Source organism: Cucumis sativus, chromosome 7 (assembly GCF_000004075.3).
Source record: "Cucumis sativus cultivar 9930 chromosome 7, Cucumber_9930_V3, whole genome shotgun sequence".
In the NCBI taxonomy this organism is placed as follows: Eukaryota; Viridiplantae; Streptophyta; class Magnoliopsida; order Cucurbitales; family Cucurbitaceae; genus Cucumis; species Cucumis sativus.
This window is the reverse complement of record NC_026661.2, coordinates 18,221,847-18,243,849: the sequence shown is the minus strand read 5'-3', so window position 1 is coordinate 18,243,849 and position 22,003 is coordinate 18,221,847. Positions and strand designations below refer to the sequence as shown.

Below are 22,003 nucleotides of genomic sequence, written 5' to 3'. Positions count from 1 at the left end.
ACAAGAATAAGAATATAATCATACAAACAAAAAATCTTTAAAAAATTAAGTTTCAACCTTTTTTTTTAATAATAATAATTATTATGAAGCATTCCTTACCGATTGAGGATTACATTTTTCAATGGAAGGATTAAATTCTTACGGAAATTAAAATACAACGATAAATTATCTTCATAAGGCGTGAAATTACATATTTAACCCATACAAAAAATCTAAAATTTAGAAGAAAATAAAAAAAGGAAAGAAGGTAAATTTGTAATTTACTAACAAGGTAAGAATAAAAAGTTAAAATGAGATGGCACTGTTGTACGACTCCATGGCCCAATGGATAAGGCGCTGGTCTACGGAACCAGAGATTCTGGGTTCGATCCCCAGTGGAGTCGTCTTCTTTTTTTTAATTGCGTAAACTCAAACGACGTCGTTCCTTCAATTGTATATATATGATTTATTGTGTCTCAACGGGCCGTGGCGGTGGCACATTGCAAAGAATCTGAGATATGGCAATTTCATTTTCTCGACTCGGAAGTTCCATTCCCTTCTCCGGCCTGTTCAGGTAATTCTCTCCAATCTAGTTTCTACAGCTTCCTACTATCGTTACTTGCTGGAATTCCATTGGAGAGTAAACAAATCTCAGTGTTTACAACAGTTTTATGTCTATGTGTTTTGTAATTTTGATTTTGGTAGCTTTTTTACCCCCCCCCCCCCCCCCCCCCCTAGTGTTGATGGCTTTGTTGTAAGTTCTTTTGACCGATATGAGCTAAATTCTTGATTGAAAATTCGTTGATTCATCGCTGCATTAAAATGTGTGTGTGCGTGTGTCTCTAATTTACTTTTTATCAAATATTGGATGTGTTTTTGTTTATTCCCTCAATTGAGCTGAGGGATTAGAACATTTTGATTACTGGATTTACTCAACGTTTACTTGATATGTTCCTGGTTAATCGAATAAGCTGCGAGGGGTGTCTATCTTGTGGGAGAACCTTGTCTTCCAAGCTCTGAAGTGAGAGAAAATTGTGAGAGGGTGGGGAATTGTAACTGCTTTAAAGAAGTAGCCTATTGGAAATTATTAGTTTCTTAACCTGCATATATTTTAACTTTTAAGATGCTAATGGGGTCTTTTTAGAATTGTTCTGAATGTTTCTTAGTATACAATTGGGGGTGGGAGATTCAAACCTTTGATCTCATGGTCTAGAGTGCATTTCTTATGCCAATTGAATTTGGCTTATGTTGGTAGAATTGTTTGAATATTGATGCGAGTGTGAAGTAATTTCCAACTCTTTCAGTAGAAAAGTGCACATTAACCTCAATTTTACCACTTACCTAATTGTTTCTAAGAATAGTTTTAAAAACACAAGCATTTTATTGTTGTTTTAGAACAACTCATAATGTTTTCCCTTCTTCATATAGACAACTGGAGCAAGAGATGGAAACTGTCATAAGGGTTTTGCAGCCTGGACCTCTGGGAATTATTGAACACAAGTTTTCTGCTGAGGAGATGCGCCGGGCACAATCCACTGTTCGGGAAGCAGTTAATAATTGGCGACGGAATACAATTATTGAGAAACAAAGCAGTATTTCAAGTAACCATAGCTAGGAGAGAAATTGTTTCTATAGTGATCTTCAAAAACATCTTGTATAATTTCTTTATTAGATTCTCAATAAAATTAGATCAAACGGTGACATTCACTAAAAAGTAAGAAATTGTTAATACTATTGAGCCTTCAGGTTATTATAATTTTTTTTGAAGGAAGTTTTTTGGGCCATCCAAACTAGGTTGAAAGAAGCGTGTAGCAGCTACGGACATGTGGATCTTTTCCTTTGTAAATTCTGTTAGTAACACATTGTAACGAAAGGACACATCTGAAGAGAGTGATGAAGACTGTGATGTAAGGGAGGGAAGTAGTTAGTCATATAGCAGGGAAGAACTTGAGACTTCGAACTTCATTTGGAGTGCACTTGAATGTATGGTGGTTTTTTTTAATTCTTCTTTGTAAATTCAGACCTCCCATCAAATTCACTTCTCTAAATCTATAAGAATCTATAATGGCTAGCACACAAATAATTTCTTTTGGTTTCTAGTTTCTTCCACCTAACTGTTCATCCATTCGTCCCTTTCATCCTGACTTTTTTTTTTTCCTCTTTAAGCTTTGTTTTCTTGTGAAAATACTTCCCACTAATTCAATGTCGATGAGTGTCATCCAAAGCAATCTTGAATGATTGGAAAGAAAGATGTTCTCATTAGTGTCGGTTAGTGCTTTTAGAGTACTACACGCTTTCTTGCTAAAGTTGGAAACCCTACTCCTCTCCTTTCTCTATTTACTTTGTTCCCTTTGAGTGGTTTAGCGAAAAAACATATGATAGCCCCTTGAGGTAATAATTATATTGAAAATGTTAGACACAACGGTTACATGTTACCTTGGACAAAGAGGAGTTGTTTAGGTGATTTTAAGATTTTAGTTGGATAACAATGGTATAAATATTAATTTTCTACTGCTTGAACGGTACAAGATGAAAGGGCCATATCAACGTTTAGAGATTATAGACTATCCAGGCAAGAAATTTGTATGAATGTTTCTCCCCTTGACATCTTCTACCATTTGTTTGCAGATTTTGTCGGAAGTGGTTGGTGGGAAAAGTAACATTTTTCTTCACTTACCCCTCGCTGACAAGATTCTACAAGCTTGCTAAGGAGATAAATTCTACGTAGGAAGTTGAGTGAATTTATTGGGAGTAAGGTTGTTGCAACTAAAAGAATCTTCCACTTGACTTGTTCCAATTTCTTAGTTCCTTAAAGCAGTTTCTATGTCCATTTTGTACATTCAATCTATTTCAAACATCTCTTAAAGGAAGGATAAAAACCAAGCTAAGTTTCTTTGCTCTATAGTGCTTGTTTATTGTCAATGATTGCGATACTTTGAACTATAGAATCAAAGCGTTCATGGAAAGTTCTGTCATTCTTTTGAAATGATCGAAGATGTGCATGGATATTCCATTGAATGTGCCATGCCAAAGAGTAACTATAAATGTCCTTGAGTAACTAGTAGCCTATATAAAGGTAAAGGAAAACCTTACAAGCTTTTTTCATGCAAGAGTTGAACTCGTTGTTAACTTTGAAATAACATCCCATATTGTTACTTCCTTCCATCTACATTTCGTCTGTATAAGGTGGCCACGTCCTTTACATTGGTTGTTTTATTAGGGAGGTGACTAAGGATTTTCTGAACAGAAACTTGATTGTAAGAGAACATAATACTGGATTCTCATTGTGATATCAAAAAGTTCGCTGATAGTATATCTTCTCCTTGAAAAGGGTCTGCTTTTAATGAATAACCGTACATTTTCTTGTCATCGAAACTATTATTGTAATATCAATAAGAAATTATAGCTTTCAAACCCTTAAGTCAGTGTACCTGCAACTATCCGCTCTAAGAAACTTCTTAGGAAAAATTGGCCATTTCCAATATTTTTATTTTTCTTGCACATACTCTCAATAAATCTTTGCTGGGAGAGATCAGAGGGTCTGCCTTCCTGATTGGCATAGGAGAAAGTCCCAGAGCACTTGAAGTTCTCAAATCTCTTTGGAGTTTGAGGCACATAGTGTGGGTTTTTTGGGATGTAGTTGGTTATTCTGTTAGGAATTTTGATCACGTGGGTTGACCCATCTTCTATTAAGGAGCAGTGGAAGTGGTTGGTACCTGTTTTCTGTCTCATGTTCAATTGATAGTTCCATTTTGATCGGAAATAGTCTACTAGCCAGTTTTTAATATGTGCAGGCGGGAATTTTCTTTTCTCGTGGATTTTGGAGGATTTGGAAAAATTCTAACTGAACTCGACCAACAGTAACAGTGACCTCTGGTTCACCAACAGGCTGACTGTCGGTTTGGAATCATTGGAAACTAACAGCAACTGCTGGTGAATGGGCACCAATTGATTAATGTCCGTGTTCCCTATGTTACACTTACACATACAAGTTCACGAGACATTTAACATCAACCTGGGTCCTGCTCTATCTTGTAGAAAATATGTTGATCCAATCCAACATTCTTCTTTCTTTACTTTGTTGGAATCATAGTGTGAACTCATTTATTAGCCATTCTTTAATGTTGAAGATGAAACTTCTGAAAGCGAAAAAGGAGGAACAAAGAGGTCTGTCTTCATCAATATTATCGCCACTGAAGGCGAATTTATGACTTGAACCACCTAGATGAGTTGATTAAATGTTGAAGATGTGCAAATCAAGATGAAAATTTATGGCCTTAGTTACTATTTACGACTTTAGAATACAAAGTTATAAAGATCAGGTAAAAGGTAAGGTTGACTGTTATGGGCTCTTTTACTAGCTCTTGAATGGAAGAAGGGTGTTCTTATTACTGATGTACTTGTCAAGTTGTTCTGGGTGGTTGTAGATTAGGTTCTTACAATTTCAATTCTCTGTCATTTTTGTGGAGAAAACTACACAGATAAATGACTTCAAGTATTTTCACTTTGAAGTTTCAGTTAGAGAAAGTCCTAGAGGGAGAGAGAAAGTAAGCAAGAGGATGTGGTGGGGCATCATAAACATTCTTAAAATGACATTTTTTTGTGTTAAAAGGTGTTAGATATAAATAAATTTAACATAACTCATCAATTTAAGCTTTTGGGTCAATTATTGATTTTAACATTTTGAAAAGAAAATAGAAAATGAATGCAAGATAATCTCTTGATATCGCATTTATTTGGATGCTTAACCTTTAATTATCTTTCTCGGTTTCAAAACAAGAAAGTCCTCGACTCCTTGTGGAAAATGAATCACGGTAAAATATTAAGATATATACATTTCCTTAGAATTTCCGTTTTGAGTTGAATAGTTAGTGATGAAGCAAAAAGTCATCTTCTTTCTAGGAAAAATTTTAAATCATTATTTACTCTTTATGGGACCCCAAAGTCACTAGTGTAGACAATATGAGACTGAACTTATTTCCATGATCATTTTTCATTCACTTCCCTCGTATGCTTTATTACATGTTATGTCTTTAAGGTGCAGAAAATTACATATTTGGAGAAGGACAACATGAGCTGTTTTGATTCATTATCTGTCTTGTAAGTGCATAAGGAATTCCCTCTTTACTTAGCATGTCAGCATGTGTGACATGAAGAACAAGAGAGGGTAAAAAGTTCTCTCAATTCTCAACTTTGGAAGTCAAAATAGAGTGAACAGTCCCCCAAAACCATCCAACAAAAAAGAAAAAAAAGGGGAAAATAAGAAAGAAGTAGAAAAGAAAAGACATGTATTATCAGCAAACTTCTCAAGAGTTGTGTGCTGAAATTCAGCTTTTCTTTCAAACCCATATAGCTCTGGCACTCATGAGCAATGGCATAAGCTCATTCCTGACCTGCAGGCTCATGAGCTCTCTTGCACCACCAATTAACTTCTGCCCAATGAAAATAGCAGGTACACATGGCTGGCATCCTAGTTGAAGCAACAGTGTCTCAATTTGATGCCCATTGGGTATCTCATCAAGCTCATACACAGTAGGATTAGCTCCAAAGCTTGATATAAGTGTCTTTACTGTATAGCTCATTGAGCATTGGCTCCTGCTGAAGATCACTACTGGCTTCTCAGCTACCAACCCTTTCACTGCATTCATATCCATGGCTCTTGGAAATGTGGTTTTTCTGTTTAGAAGGAAATCTTGGTTTTTTTCTTTTGTTCTGTTAATGAGTTTAAAGCTCCCATTGTTGTCTATTTATACTGATGTGGGATTTCATGTCATGGGGTTAGCTGTTCATTTTTATGCAAGTTGGAATATCAGAATCGGTTTCTTTTCCTATTGTGATTGAATAACAGCAGAAAGGAATATAACTTTCAGGAAATGTGTACGCAGATTTCCAAAATACCCTTCATGATATTTGATATTTGATAATGACAAGGTGAGTCTCATGGAAAATGTGAGATAGTTAATGCACAAATCAAAGCTAGAAGTACCACTCTGAAAGAATGAATAAGAGATTGGTTAAATTTTAGAGCCATTTCTTCTCCTTTTTTAGCCATTTAGTAAATTCCAATTTGTAAAAGGCTAAGGCTTCTTATTTTGGTATTCATTGTCCATATTTCATAATATTTGAGAGCCAGAACCACAATAGTGGTACCAACCATGACATCTTGTGTACTTTTTATTCTCTATTTCCTTGTCATTTTCACATTGCTGAACCTGTCATGGCCTAACTTATTTTGGAGCATCTGCTTAGTTGGAGATGAGAGCTTGAGGCTTATCCAATTTAAAAAGAAAGTCATGGATTTTCCTTTTTTCATGAGCAAGATTTTGCAGCCATTTGTGACAAAACAATTCAGGGAAAGGCTGGAAAAGGAAGATCTTGGGAAATAAAGATGCTTTGATAAAGTTAATCTTCCAGCAACAACAGCATGAAGATCTTCCCATCAGCCGTACATGGAAGGAGATGACAAATTGAAGGTCCCACCAAATTATCTTCTTGGCTCTTTGCATTTCTTGTAGGTAAAAATGCTTGTGTGTGTGTGTGTGTGTGTGTGTTTGTGTATTTTGAAAGGGGTAAATGCTTCTAATATTCTATTCCCAAGCAGGTAAAAACACATGTGCTGCGAATATGATTTGTGTTCAAATTTGAAAGAATTTAACAAAATTGTTAGGTTCAACGTTTTTTTTCCCTTGAAAGTACAAGAAAGAGAGATTAAACCTTCAACCTCATTTAACCTCATTTAAAGTAAACATGTTAATTGCTTTTTAACTATGCTCACTTTTGACAATGTTTTCTTTCTACATTTTCTTTTGGCTACATGTTTGATTTAATAAATCAATTTTCATATTTGAGGCTATATGTGAAGTGTCCAATTAGCTATGATGCCTTTACTATTACTGCTTTAAGGTAGGTAAGTTTAGTTCTTAAAGATCTGCTTCATCACATTTTCATTTCTTGTAAGAACTAAATTACAAACATGTCTGATAACTATTTTGGTAAAATTTAATATATAACATGTGTTAATGTAAATATTTAATACAATTTTAGGGGCAATGGAAAATAAAAAATAATTATACTAATTCACATTAAAATAATATTGATTTACTTTTGTTAGTTTAGATTAAACTAACTTGTGAATTGTGATGAACTTAGATGTTAGATCATTATACTTTTGGGTGATGTGGCAATCAAACATTTAGGTTTGAAAATCTTTGGTATCCATATTTATTTAATTTAATAATAAACTTTATTTTATTTTATTTTTCTTTTAAAAAAACTTGTTTTTTCATTACCCAATCATGCCTACATAAATAGAATCCAAAAAGGAGTTAGACAACTAGATAAAGAGGAGATATAGAAGATAACAGTGTTATGAAACTCTTTATCATATAAAAAATTTATTACAATTTCATAGTAATTTTCAATCTCAATTGTATTTCTAATATTTTGTGAAAACTGAAAAGTAGAGATAACAAAAGGGAGAAAAGAGAAAGAATAAGAAATACAGGTACATTGTGTTAAGTGGATCACTGAAATCGAAACTTTAGAATATGTGTAGCGAGTGTTTTATGTTTTAAATTTAAAATGTATCAAATAAGTGTTTCTATCATTAATTTTGGTGCATACTATATTTGTAATTAACTAAAATAGATTGTAAGAGAATTTCAAATTTTGATTTGAGGGTTCAGAAGTAGCAATAGTTATTTGTTTGTCTGATAAAAATTCCAAGTGGAAGTAACATGAGATTGAACTTTCAGTTTGTCTCTTGTTTCATTGAAAGGGCAAATGAAAATAGTTTTTGCAAATCTTATAGAAAGAATTATGAAGATCAATTATGGGATGAGGAATAACAAAAATTCCCAATTAAGGCATTGGAATTTTCTCCTCTCTCTCTATAAGTGTGTTTTGGACAAGTGGTACTCTACTTGGTGTTTTCTTATCTCAACAGCTTGATGTGAACAGTTGAACATATCTTCTTCTTGTCAGTTTCTTAGATGAGATACATTTTTCTTTAGCAAAATCCACAGCATCAAGAGGCTCTCTATACAATTAATGATTATTAGATTCCTTAGTTCCCATATCTTTCATATTTCCAAGCTCAACTATTCATTTCATGACACTTGGGCACTGAAATTTTAAGAAGATAACAAATGTTCTGCCATGATAAGTGGGTCTGCAATGCTTGCTTTTGCATAACCCAATATTCCCGAGAAAAGTAGTGTCAATTACTAACCTTAATATCCAAGGAAAGTCAATTACTGTTGAATATTAGATTTTACTATTACATTTTAGGTTGGAATGTTCAATTTCTATAATGATTGTAAATTTAAAAGTTTAATTTTAACATTAGCACTTTTAGAAGAGTGAGATAGTCATTATGAGAGTTTGAAAGTATAATTACAACTACCATCATACTTGAAACATAATTTTTCCATGTCTAGAAAAGCATAATATTACACAAGACAAGATCGTTTTGTTGGAGTAGAATATCTAGACATAGAAGGAATGAATTTAATCCATAATAGCCATAATAGATACTCATGCAAGTTTTCTTAGCATTCAAATATTATAAGATAAGTGGTATAAGTGGTTTTGTTGGATAATTGAGATACTCAAAAGGAGTGAGGATATTTACCTTCAATCCTGTAAAAGCTTGTGCAACAGAAGATAAAAAACAATAGATAAAACAGCAAACGAAAGTGTTATAAGATAACACAGAAGAATTGGATTCGGTAAATTGAAGAATAAATGTGAAAGAAAGCTAAATATCTAAGGAAGGAAACAAAAAGAAGAACATTATATTTTTTTTTGGCACACCCTTCTCCCTTGTCCTTTAGGTACAAACTCGAGGCTCAAAAAAGATATTGCATAACAGAATAAATGCCAAAGTAAAAGTGGCCCTTCATGATTATACCACCCAACTTCATCATCATACAGGAACCACAGAATTGTAGTGCTCCCCAAGTCCAAAGGCATGCTTATGGTAAGACAACCTAATACTTGAGTTTATTACCCCTTCAGATTTGTATTCTTTCCCCATTTCCACATCAGGGAACGATCCCGAAAATATCATGATATGTTTTCTAAGGCAATGTGTTAAAGCACCAAGTTCCAGCTGCCCTCCCCATGCTGCAGTTGACTCAACTTCCTTGCAGTAGTTTTCAAACCTTTCAGCCAACGAACTGTTGGAGTTGCCTTCTACGCCATTGTCCGAGAGGAAAAATGGCATGTAATCAGTTGAATGGTCTCTCATGTAAGCTGCTACCATCTCCCGAAGTTGTTGGTAATTATATGGAGACGAACCTCCTGAAAGGTAGGCTAGCTGGTTTTCAACTGCCCTGTAGAGGCAATGTCCATCTGGCTTGATTTCGTTGACAGTCAAGCCAAGAGGTTCGAGCTTCTTTTCCAAATGTTCATTTTCGATCATTCTATCACTCACAATGTTGCTTTGCTCCTCTTCAATTCTTCGATCTCTTTCGGCTTCTTGTTGAGCCCTTTTCTCTTTACGCCTTGTGCTTTTGCTCGGCTTTGAATGATCGGACTGAGCTGCCATAGATACCCCAGCTATGGCCTTCACTAGATTGTCGATGTTTTTTTCATTTCCATTACTGTTACTAAAGCCTAAGGACGCAAGTTCTTCGGCCTGTTTCTTTTTTAGCTTCACAGAAAGTTGAGATATCTCTTCCTCCACCTGTTTTTTCTTCACTTTTTGTTCAGCTTTGCTACCTCTAGCTGCTGCCTTTTTAAGTTCAATTTCTTTGTTCTGCAACTGAGATATCTCTTTCCTGCACAAAGATGCAGTAGCTATATAATAACATGAATAACAATAAATGAAAATTTTACGAGCACCATAGACACAAACGGTTAACAATGCACTTGAAGTCGCAGCAGAAAATATGGTGCAAAATGCAAAAGTCAACAATATCACCAATTATATTAAACACCACTGGCAGCAAACAATGAAACAACAGGCCATACATAAAAAAAAAACGGAGAAAATATCATTAATGAAAAGCAACAGATGCAAGTCAAGATGACAAAATTTCAATTTACCTATGCCTTGAAAGCATTTCATCACGACTTTCATGATTCTCTTGAGATGCTTTATCTGGGACAGTTCCAGATGATGTGTCCTCTGTTTGCTGAGTGTCCTCTGTTTGCTGAGTGTCCTCCATAGTTCTGATATAAATGCAAGAAACAGAGTTTGTAACATCCATCAAAAGCTTCAATTTAACTTCTCAAGTTATAAAATTGCTGATTAGTCTAAAAAATATAACTCCAGTAAGAACTAAGAGAATTCTCACTACAACTTAAGTGTTATAAGCTACTTGTAAACATGAAAATTGAGGCCTTATGTCTATGTGTGGGTGGGTGGGGGAATTATTAAAAGCTTTTGTAATTAAGAATAAAAAATAAACAAAAAAAAAAAGGAGAAAGCAAGGTCGATCAAGAATTAACAATTGATGAGCAGCTCCTTCGATGTTACGAATAAATATTTTTCTTATCATATCTCATAAAGAAAATTAGAGAAGTGGCAGTTAGAAACCGTCTTAGTTTGAAATTGTCGTGAGCTCACATTTACAGCTATTTACTAGTTCCTACAGACGTTTCATTTCTACTAGAAGGTTTAAGAATTCTGTCCTCGATCATCAACCAAACATCCCTTTGACAAGTAAGCAAAATCAAACTCCTGAAAGAAGCAAGAAGGTAATCCAAGTTTTCCTCCAACTTCCCCACAAAGGATACAACAAAAAGAACCCACTAATGAAGCCATCTTTCTCAAAAACCTATCCATAGTATTCACAAGATCGAGCAAAACTTGTCAAGAGAGAAAAACTTGAGTTCCTTCAAACTCTTAATCCTCCACAAAACATCAAGGATAGTCTTGACATCAGGAGAGGAATCCAATAAGATCCTTAAGAAAGACTTACAAGAGAAACCTTCTAAGCGATTAGGATTCTTAACACAAACATCCTGTCTCCCAAGCCTAAAGTTAAAACCCTCAATCAAAAAGAGAAGAGAGGCTACCTTCGTTGTTTCTCTATTGGACAACAACCAATGAAAACCAAAGGAGAAAGAAACTGACACAAGAGAGTTTTTAAAAGATGTCAAATGATATAACCAAAGAAAAGCATAAGAGAGGGGATTTATCCCCTACCCAATGATCCTCCCAAAAATATGTTTGGACCTTCCCTCACAACACAAGGAACCAAATGGGAAAAGGAAGGAAGTTGAAGAGAAATATCTCCTTTGGGTACTAAGCTCATTGTCCTACAAAGGCATATTCGCTAGCAGGGGGATGTTGAACTAAATTATGAATCAAGTAATAGCTATTTACTTGATTTAATGACAAGTATTTAATTAATTATATTCTTTAGTCTTTATTTACATCGATCTAGTAACTACATTAACCTAGGGGTGTAGGTTGAGCAGATACTCTCCCTCAATATGTTTGTCTCTTCCTCTTCTCCCTACTTCATCACAAAAAGAACTTCACAATCTTCAAAATGTAACCTTCTAATGAGCCATCATGCTTGCTCAAATGCTTAGGCACATATAGCTCACCTTATAGGTTATAGGCTAGAAACCAACCCCATCTCTTTATTTGTGATCAAATGTTCCTTTAGAAAAAAAGTAGAAGAAAAAACAAGATGGCTAATGCAATCCATAAGAGAGACATCAACTCTGATCTTAAATGCTTTCTTTGACTGAAAAACAAAAGGTAAGAGAGCTCACATATCTCCAATTCACATCATATAGAGGCCTCCTAAAATGCAAGTTGTTCACAACCTATAGTGCTTCAAGAAATCGATGAACATCTTTCCAACTCGGATCAGAACACCACAACAAAAGGAATGAATCCATGTTCAGAATTAGGTTTTTAGTGGTTCAAGGAAGTGTTATTTCAACCTTATATGAATTTTAGAGGATTTCATTTGTATTGGGGTGTGATGAGGGTGCTATGGATGTGTCAACCTAATTGAGATATCCGGGTGTATCTGTTGATCTCAAGGTTCCATTATTCATGCATTTTTGCTCATTTGTTTCTTTGTATTTTGAGCATTAGACTTATTTTAGGAAAAGTTCAGTTTCAGGTTTGTTTAGGAAAAAAAAACTTACTGCATCCCAAGTTTATAAACTATCCACAACCAAAGCTTGGTGCCTTAGACCATAAACTACAAAAGTAAATGCTACTACCAATTTGTGAAGATGGCCACCCTTAAAGGTTGACTTTAGGCGTTAATTACCAATCTCAAATTCGATCTCCCCACAGAATCAATAAACTAAAACCCACTTTTAAAAAAATGAATAACCATTGCCGCCCTCCCCTTTCCATAAAACTGAGAGGATAGTTCATCAGCAAAGGCGTACGATACTTCCATTCAGAAAATATAACTGAAGCCAAAAGATTTGGAACTAAGATTTATGGATTCCAACATCACCGTCTTCAGACTTTCAATAAGATAAGGCTAATGAAATCTCAAATGGCCACCTACTTATGCTAAAATTTTATAACTTTAATTTGCTAAGTGGTGTAGGATGGCTTGTCCTGAGATTGTTAAGATAAGGGCAAGTTAGTCCACATACTCATGTATATCCATATAAAATTCACTCAAGTTCAGTATATCCTCCAAGTAACAGTCCAATTAATCAAAACAAACTACATATCAAATTCTAGAACCAGTAGCATCATGATCTGAAGAATGCCTTCTCATCCTTCTTTTCACATGCTTTAAAACAAAAATCATAATTCAAAACCCACTTCAAATATTAGAGTCGAAACTCAGTTCGGAAAATTTCAATACCATTGTTAACAAAAAAAACCAAAAGAATAATACAAAAACGTGAAAACGGAACTCAGATTTCACTATAATTTGAGATAGAGAGGCCATAAAAACGAAGACGGGCAATCAAAAATCAAATAATAGATTTAGAAGCCAAGCTCTACCTCAGCAACTATCTTCTTCAAGAATTACTTAAGAAATGACCCTCACCAAGCGTTCTTCTTCTAAATATCAACAATTTTCCGTCGAAATAAAAAAAGCAAAGAGCAGTATAGCAGAATTTAGGGCCAAATCGAACGGAAAATTGGAAATGAAATGTGATGAGAGGTTGAAGAGGAAATGGAACTGAGAGAAGCTAGGGCATTAGGAGAAGACGAACAAGGACTGCAGTCTCTTAACCTTAAAGTGACACTAACCAAAATTGTTAAAGAGTCGGCCTGAAGTTCAAGGATACTACGGAAGTGCCACTAGTTATTGAATGTTTGGTCGGTTTATTTTGGGTTGGACCAGACGCTTATTCTTTATAGATTCGGTCCACCGAACCGGAAGTGGGTGGTTCGGTTCGGTCCGCTTAATTCACGATTTTCTCTGGTTGAACCCAAAGTTCATCTTCGTTTTGTAGAGAACGGGTCTTTGGAAGAAAAAAAAAACTTTCTTTAAATTTAACTATTGTTTAGTTTTTTTTAGGTACAAACATAACATTGAAAGAAAAATTATTAAAGAAAAAGATTCTTTTAAATTATCGAACTTCTTTTAAGGATAAATTTTCTAAAATGGATAGTAATAGATCAAAATAAATTACTATTATCTATCTTCACGATAATAAACATAAATAGATTGTGATATTTTATAAATATTTTTATTAATTTTGTCACTTTAAAAATAACACTTTTTTAAACCTTAAAACTTTAAAAAATATTTATAAATACGGTAAGATATCACAATTCGTGATGACTTCAAATATACTAATATTTGTGTCTCAATGATCAAAATCACAAATTGCCTTTACAAAAGAAAGATTGCATTCAAACAAGAAAGAGCTCGACTTCATCGTTGCAACCATATATCATGTGAGTTCTTTTGGATTCACATCTCTTTTACAAGTTCTAAAAACATGGATCCATTGTGTTCTAATACATTATTGCAAAATAGAGAAACGCTATTATCCCAAATTTTAGTGCTATAATTTTTTTAAGTCGGTGGAAAGGCACCAATGCATGCGTACCGCATAATTTACTTTTTTTTTTTATCTATCACATCTAGACTGAAATTGTTTTTCATAGTTTTAACACTTTGTTACATGTTAACAATAAAAAAATTTCGTTATAATAAATTTTTGGATTAGCTTGTAACCACGTTTGAGAAAGCACATTCTTGCTCTCTCACAGGACAAATAAAATGATCATAAGATCAAATCATTTAGGTTAGTAAAATATGTAAGATAACATTTACACAAACCTACAAGAGAATTCTAAAAGCTTCTATATGTTATGTAGTTTGTTCGTCGTTAAAGTACTTATAGTTTGTCAGAGGTTAAAGTCGATCTTCCACACCAACCAAAATAAATATCAACTTTTAGTTCACTACCATCCTACTATCTTCTTCTCCCTTAATTCTTACCTCTCTACCCTATAAAAATTTCATCTTCCTACATTGGAAGGTTAAGGACCTAAACTCACATAATTAGGGAAGCAAATAATTTCACCTCCATACATTGGAAGGTTAAATGTGTTTGATTGGGATAGTTATGTAGAAAATGAGGATATATCTTTAAAATTCTTATAAAAAATTATCTCTTTACTTTTTTGGTTGGGATGAACATGCGTGTTTTGATCAATAAGTTTTATAAACAATATCTTTTAGTTTTTAGGTTTATAAGAATAGACTCATTTCCCTCCTCGAGTTTTTAAAATGTACCTTTTTAGTATAACTTTTAAAAAACCCCAACTCCCAAATAAACGAAAAGCACATATTCTTTCCAAACTTTGGAATTAAAAAAGAGTTTCACTTTTTGTCGTACTTGTGCAATATATCCACATTTTAATATAGAAAAAACACTTCACTAGTCCCAATTAAGATATAAATAATAGTATTGTAAGCATGTTTGATCAAAATACAACATGGTCAAAACTTGTTACTAAAATCTATCAAATTTACTAACTAAACCAATCTAAGTTACTTGCATGCAATTCTAACTCATGAATGGAAAAACCTCTCTTGGCTAACCATGAAGAAGAAAAAGCTAAATTTTATCTATCAATAGCAAAACTTAAATAGTCTCCCTTCTAATTTATTGTAAAAAAAAAAAAACTAAATTACTCCTATTTAGATGTCATTAAAAAGTTCAAAACCCAAAAATATATACTAAAATTACTTTATAATGTTCATGTCAAGATATCTACGAGCCAACCAACCCCTACCAACATAACTTAATAAGACTTTCTCATTCTCTTTGAATTATATATGAGCAATAAATTAAACTTTTGATCTCTTAATTAATGACCCACGTCTTATTGAATCGAGTAATTCACTCTATAACTTTTAAAATATGTATACAATAAAGTCAATAATTTACTATCAATATTAGTAAAATAACAAAGTTTCATTCGCACTATAATTTATTATACTATATAGTTAATAATTTTAGCTCTCTTCATGTGCAAGAAAACTAACCTATCTAAAAAAATTATACTTTTTCCTTTTGCTATATTTAAAAATATTTTTAAAAAATTTATTATTTAAAATTGAAATTTTGTTATTTAACGTATCGTTTTCTAATAAATCATAAATAATTATTTAAAAATATTTATAAATATAACAAGATCTCGTAGATAGTAATATCTATCTAAATGTCATATAGAATGATATATATGTTTCTATCACACATATATTTTGATCATTTTGCTATATTTGAAAATAGCTTATTATTTGAAAGTGATTCTATATCAGTTGAGCGTAGATTATTTTTAAATATAGTAAATATGGTTATTTATTTATTTATTAATTAGTGTGATGCTCATGCAGATATATTCTAAATTTTTGATTTTAGAAAAGTTTTGGATGTTTGTTTCAATTTATCATAATTTCTTAAAAAGTTGAAGTTGAAGTTGATGTTGATGATTTTTGTTTTGTAGTTTTTATTTTTCCCGCTTGCATCATAATTCGAAGTTTCTCTCGTCTTTTTATCACCAAACTCAAAAGATTTAGGTGGTGAAAGAGATTGAAAAATTTGGAGCATGAAAAGACACCGCCCCCGCATCTTTGTTAATGGAAATTATTCGTTTCATTCCCTCTCTCGAATCTCAATCACTCAATTATACATTCACAATAATTCAAATGGAATCTCTCAACACAACCAGTGATATCATGATTCAGTATGAACCAATCTTCTTCTTCATATCAATCCCTTACCGAAATCCCCTTAAATTTTCATCTGTTTTCTTGACGGATTCAACAAACCCAACTCCTCAAGTTTTCGATTCATTTGTTGATTTTTACAGTGACTTCTTACACACTGCTCTTTCTTTAATCTTCAGATTCACGTTTTGCATCTCTATCCCATCTCCTTCATTCGTTGACATTCCTTCCCCCACCATTCTTGTAACAGTTGGAAGCTGACTTATCTATCTTTATATTATTCCTTGTATCAGGATGAGGATATGCGCAACCTGTGCGCGATGCATCCAGATTTTTGTATGAGATAGGCTTTGTTGTATCTCGGTGATTGGATTCAACACAATCAACTGCTAGCATTGTATCTCGTTCACTGACTTAGAAGATTTTCGCTGAGTTGAGAATATATGAAATCATCAAATTCATAAATAAACTGAAAATTCAGGTTCGGAGTTGACAATTAAGCTTTTGCTCAAATTCATGGGATGTCTTTTACTCCCCATTACAGTGTTTTTAATTGGCTGTCTCGTGAATCAAGCTAATATCATATTCATATTAGAGGAGTTGTGTATTGTTGAAAATGTAGTAAATTAAATAAACATTAGAAGTTAGGAGTGCTTGAGAATGTATAAATGATTAGATTTGCTTAAGTTTTTTTTTTTTTTTTTTTTTTTTTGGATATAGCGATGGTTTAATGACGAAGACCGAAACAGTTAATTAGTAGAACTATGCTTTCAAGGTCTTTCTCTATAATTTGTACATCTTTTCACTGAGAAGACTATTCTATTCTGATGGCGAGCCTTTCACTCTGAATTGATGTTTGTAAAATTGAAAGTCCATCCTTTATGTAGAGATACTTATTGTACTCTTTTTTTTGGTATTATTATTATTTGGAAACATGTTATACTTAATTAGAATGTATGATGGAGATTTGTTTGAATGCTAACTATAAAAATTGAGTCCACTAAGTAAGAGGTCTGGAGATCATCTTGTTTAATACTTAACTAGTGAACTTTGAGCACAGTGACATCTATGAATTCCCTACTTTAAATGATCGCAGCAAACAAGTAGAATATTCTCATCTTGGAATTTTCATGCATTTCAGATCATGTAGAACAAAGATGAAGTTGCATTGATATCTAAGATTCTGTAGGTGAAATCAAGAGGGTCTAAGAGGTGGGTGTAGGGGTTAATTGAATTGCTGGCCTTATCCTCAACTCATGACAAGGAAAAGGTTGCAGCAGAATCTTAATGAGGGAGAATCAATGGAAATGGTCTCTTGCTTTTAATATACCAGTGAGCATCGTGCATTTTATCTTCATATTTTACTAGAAATAAACATCTTAATGCCTCTAAAGTTAGTTTGATGGAGATATGTAAGAATCTGTTCGAGTTTCTTCATTTCAGTTTTATATTTTTTCATTTTCCTTTCCGTCCTGGAAGGGGTGGAGATAGTTGATGTCCTACTAAGGTGTTCTGATCCACATGTTTATAGGACCAATGAACACTGTGATGGATATGAAGTAGCTAAACTCTTGTTAATTTCCACATCAGCTGCAGACGTAGAATTTACTGTATTGTTCAAGTTGCAGCCATGCCTCAATGTAAATTAATGCCACGTCATCGTAGATTTATTCCTTTCCTAAAAATTTCAAGTATGAATTGAATTGGGGTTGACATTGTTCTGAAATTAAGAGACCAAAATCTCACCCTTTTTTCCAAGTGTGAGACTTTCCATCAATGATGATTATATAAAAAATTTATTGATTTTTTCACTTAGCTTATAATAAATGGAATTCTATTTCCATAACTTGTGCTCAAGATTTCATTACTGCTAGTTATGAAATTATTGATATTCTTGATGGCTGATGGTATCACCCAGTTGGCCAAATAAAAGTGCTTTCTGGTTATGTTTCTTGTGTGATGTATTTTATTTATTCCAACTATAATGTGGTTTTTCATAGATGGAAGGACACGTCTTTAGATTAACCATTACACATTAAGTGATGCCCTATGCAACTTACTTTGTGAAAAAGTGGGTCACTATCAAGCAAATCATCGATAAGGGCCATTTCCCTTATCCAAACAACTATCTGAAGGAACTTGCACTTTTCTATCCATTTATTCATGTCTTCCAAATTATTTAGATTAAACAATTCAATCCACCACCCCTTCACTTGCCTTTATAAATACGTTCGTTTATGCAAAGTCATCATGTCAAAGCCTAAGCAAACATACGACCTTACTCCCATTCTTTCAACTTCTTGTTCCTTGCTCCTCCACAAGCCTTTGTTTTTTTTCTTTTCCTCCAGCTTTTGTTAGTATAAGTACAGCCATTTCACGTATCTTTGGATATTTGGTTATAAAAATCTTTTGGAAGGAAGTAGGAAGATTGGATTATAATGGATAGATTGAGAAATTTGGCATCTCAGAAAGCAGTAGTGATTTTTTCCAAGAGCTCATGCTATATATGCCATAGCATCCAGACCCTCTTTTATGAGCTTGGTGCAAGCCCTGCAGTTCACGAGCTTGACCATGATGCAAATGGGCGAGAGATTGATTGGGCTCTTAGAGGTCTAGGGTGCAACCCATCAGTTCCAGCTGTGTTCATAGGAGGAAAGTTTATAGGCTCAGCAAAAGATGTTATTTCTCTCCATGTTAATGGGGATCTGAAACAAATGCTGATAGATGCGAAGGCCATCTGGTTGTAATGCTACAAAAAGAAAAACTGCATGGTTTTTTCTTTTTTCGTTTTGTCTTTTTTTTTTTTCAACCCACCTGCCTTTATTATGTCGAAAAGGCTCGTACAAAATGTTGTAAGAAGGCTCCGATAGTTCTCGAGTTTACAACTGAACTGTATAAAATGAAGCCATACTTACCCTGAGATATCTAAATGTTAGGATAACTTTTCCTAGAGTTTAGTATTACTTCCATCTTCATGCTATACGAAGGGATAAAGTTAAAAATAAAAACAAAAAAGATTAAATGTGGACTCCAACATGCCTACTATACTGTCTGCGTAGGATTTGTCTGTCTACTGAAGTAGAATAAAACATTGACTAATTTTGTTCTAAAAAGTGAATAATAAGATAGGAGAGCAGCATGAAAGGTTTTTGTGCACATAACTGGTAACTCTTTTTTGCAAGTCTACCATTGATTAAAATAGGAAGATGCACCACTGAGGAATTATGCACTAAATTTCTTCTTGCAAACTGAATTTTCTTTTGTTTGGAGTTGTCATTGGCAAAAATATGTACTTGTTGACTGTTGTGATTTTCATTAGGTCTTCATCTGCTGCCAGACTGATAATCTGCTTGTACACATCATGTTACTTAACTTCAAGGCAAGGCATGTTGATATAGACATGCACATAGCAATTTTTTTTTTTTTTTGGGGGGGGGGGGGGGGGGGGGGGTGGGTTGGATGTTAGGTTGGAGTTAGGAAGGTCTGTGTTTGGGGTGTAGAGTTGTGAAGATGGAATTTCGGATGAATATGCAAAATAAAAAAAGGGGGAAAGATAAATTTTTTCAATAAATGTGAAAACTTCAATAGTGAGTTATTAACACCAACTTATGACATGGGTGGGTGAAACACCCTTAGTTTATACCAAGTGAGCTTGGATCCCTTATCATCTAGTTTAAGCATCTTTTGCTGGCTAAAATATGGCAGGGGTTAATTTCTCCAATCACTGCATAACATTTTGGATGTAGTTACTTAGGTCCTTTACTTAGTTGAAGGACAACCTGGTGACGTTTAACTTTTATGCCTGCCATGAACATTTTATATATTTTGAGCCAAAATCAATTTTGGAGTCACAAATTTAATAAATGTATTGAAGTATCGATTTGATAATAGCTCAACTTGATTAAGACATGTTTTTTGACCAAAAGGATAGAGGATCGACTCCCCGCCTCCCCTTGTTCAACTCAGATAAAGAAGTTATTATACTTTATTTATTGCTCAATGTTATACACACACACACACACTACCCCATCTGGAGTATCAACAGAGCGTGTAAACATGCACCCAGGGACATGATACCCCATTTGACAGTCATGGGATTTTCCATATAAACTAGATATTACATTGGAGAAGGCATTATGAAGCTATAACTTTTCAAGGGGGATAGTTCGACCATTTCAATTTATATATTTGTGTGCTCACCAGGCTGTGGAACATAACTCTGTTAAATTGATGAAGCTTAACAAGCTCCACATGCAAGAAGGAATCGTACAAGTTGGTGGACAGAATACGGAGAACTACAGCCACTGGAGCCTTTCTGCATAAGGATTCAAAGAAGGTGATTGGAAGAATCTGGTATTTATTGACTGATATTGCATAAGTTTTTTGCTTTTATTATATTGTTTCTTGATAGCCATATTCTCATTTCCACAAACTTTGCAAAGTAGAAGACACGGTCATTGTTTTTACACGTCAGATAAAGCTTGGTATGATCAATATCACCACTTGATTACATTACTAATATAAGTGAGATTAAATTATAATTTACATGTATCAAATGGTTAATTATTCGTATATCAGCATCATATAATAGTCGTGCGCACTGAATTAAAAGACCTTTCAACTTGTCCAGCCTGTTAGAAACAGTAATATTAAAAAGTTGCTTTTATTAGTTTGGGGCATCTAGGGAAAGCACAAACTCTTTTGAACGTTCTTTTTTTTTTTTATAAAGAAAGCAATCTTCCTTATGTTGTCTCTATAAATAGTCTTGCATGCAAACTCAAACTCATAATACAACAAGCTTTGATATTAGTTTTCTCTTGCGCACTTTTTCTTCTTAATATTTAAAACCTATATAACCGTATTTGGACCAAATTTGGTCAAATTTGGTCCAAAGAGGTTATAAGGTTTTAAACAAACTTGAAAGAAACCTTAGATATCAAGTGTACTTGTGTGTTGCTCGGCTTCATTTTATCTGCAAGGAAAACTCTATCATATTAAGAAGGCATGGATAAGGTTAAAAGGTTGGTTGCCGAGAGGAGTGTGGTCATCTTCAGCAAAAGCTCATGCTGCCTATCATATGCAGTTAACATTCTATTTGGGGAACTTGGAGTCAATCCTCTCGTATATGAGATTGACCAAGACCCTGATTACAGGGAAATAGAGAAAGCTCTCATGAGGCTAGGATGCAATGCACCAGTACCAGCCGTATTCATCGGCGGAAAGCTGGTCGGATCCACAAATGAAATCATGTCACACCACCTAAGCGGTGATCTGACCAAAATGCTGGTGCAAAGCCATGCTTTGAATAAATACTAAATCTAATCAAATTATTGACTATTCTGTTGGAGAAGGAAAACAATAATAATTGGCTCAAGTTTATAATGAATAGTTATGTTATGTCTTATGTCTCAAGAATTATGTAGCAATTGTTTAGCTGTGTAGTATGTAATACCTTTGTTATTGATAATGAAGTCAGCTCCTATTTTATTGTGTTTATATTTTTCTCAATTGGTCTCTGAGCATTCGACAAAGTTGCACTCAATCTCTATCTTTTCTCCAATCCTTAATAAGAAATTAAACCAAAACTCGACTTAAACTTTTGTTTCTAAATTTGTTATATATGCCAAGGGATAGCCTCTTGTTTTTTTGTGGCTAATCCTTATCAGACTCTTTGAGTATCGAACATAATCGACCCCAGGTACGGCATACTCGTGACTATACTTTCAATACTTTTAGACATTTTGACTCAGTCAAAGTGTCCAAGTGAGAGCCTAAAAACTCTACATGCATTTATCGTATTCGTTAAATTAGTATGCTCCATTAATTAGATATAATATTCTTGGTCAAAGAGCCAGTTGGTCTACTTGTTGGGCGGCCTTGGTATT

The 22,003-nt window shown here is 33.9% G+C and overlaps 5 protein-coding genes and 1 non-coding gene across 6 annotated transcripts; 4 read left to right on the top strand and 2 right to left on the bottom strand.

Moving 5' to 3' along the window:
* Positions 1-310: 310 nt before the first annotated feature.
* Positions 311-383, top strand: TRNAR-ACG. Its single transcript has one exon. It is a non-coding gene; the product is annotated as a tRNA-Arg (tRNA).
* A 39-nt stretch (positions 384-422) lies between these two features.
* LOC101214859 lies at positions 423-2,039 on the top strand. Its single transcript, XM_011661036.2, has 2 exons — positions 423-553; positions 1,408-2,039. Exons 1-2 carry the CDS (start codon positions 498-500, stop codon positions 1,592-1,594), a joined length of 243 nt encoding a protein of 80 aa, XP_011659338.1. The 5' UTR covers positions 423-497; the 3' UTR covers positions 1,595-2,039.
* Positions 2,040-5,318: 3,279 nt separating this feature from the next.
* GRX8 (monothiol glutaredoxin-S1-like) lies at positions 5,319-5,633 on the bottom strand. Its single transcript, NM_001308901.1, has one exon. The coding sequence runs from the start codon at positions 5,631-5,633 to the stop codon at positions 5,319-5,321; it is 315 nt and encodes a 104-aa protein (NP_001295830.1).
* Positions 5,634-8,644: 3,011 nt separating this feature from the next.
* On the bottom strand, positions 8,645-13,150 carry LOC101206195 (OVARIAN TUMOR DOMAIN-containing deubiquitinating enzyme 5). The gene is made up of 3 exons (XM_011661035.2): positions 12,926-13,150; positions 10,030-10,155; positions 8,645-9,761 (listed from the first exon to the last, which is right to left on the bottom strand). Exons 2-3 carry the CDS (start codon positions 10,149-10,151, stop codon positions 8,906-8,908), a joined length of 978 nt encoding a protein of 325 aa, XP_011659337.1. The 5' UTR covers positions 10,152-10,155; positions 12,926-13,150; the 3' UTR covers positions 8,645-8,905.
* A 2,750-nt stretch (positions 13,151-15,900) lies between these two features.
* LOC101215340 (glutaredoxin-C11) lies at positions 15,901-19,068 on the top strand. Its single transcript, XM_031888379.1, has 3 exons — positions 15,901-16,135; positions 16,412-16,599; positions 17,260-19,068. Exon 3 carries the CDS (start codon positions 18,557-18,559, stop codon positions 18,863-18,865), a length of 309 nt encoding a protein of 102 aa, XP_031744239.1. The 5' UTR covers positions 15,901-16,135; positions 16,412-16,599; positions 17,260-18,556; the 3' UTR covers positions 18,866-19,068.
* A 1,809-nt stretch (positions 19,069-20,877) lies between these two features.
* LOC101215580 (monothiol glutaredoxin-S11) lies at positions 20,878-21,614 on the top strand. The gene has a single exon (XM_004136007.3). The coding sequence runs from the start codon at positions 21,123-21,125 to the stop codon at positions 21,432-21,434; it is 312 nt and encodes a 103-aa protein (XP_004136055.1). The 5' UTR covers positions 20,878-21,122; the 3' UTR covers positions 21,435-21,614.
* The last annotated feature ends 389 nt before the right edge of the window (positions 21,615-22,003 follow it).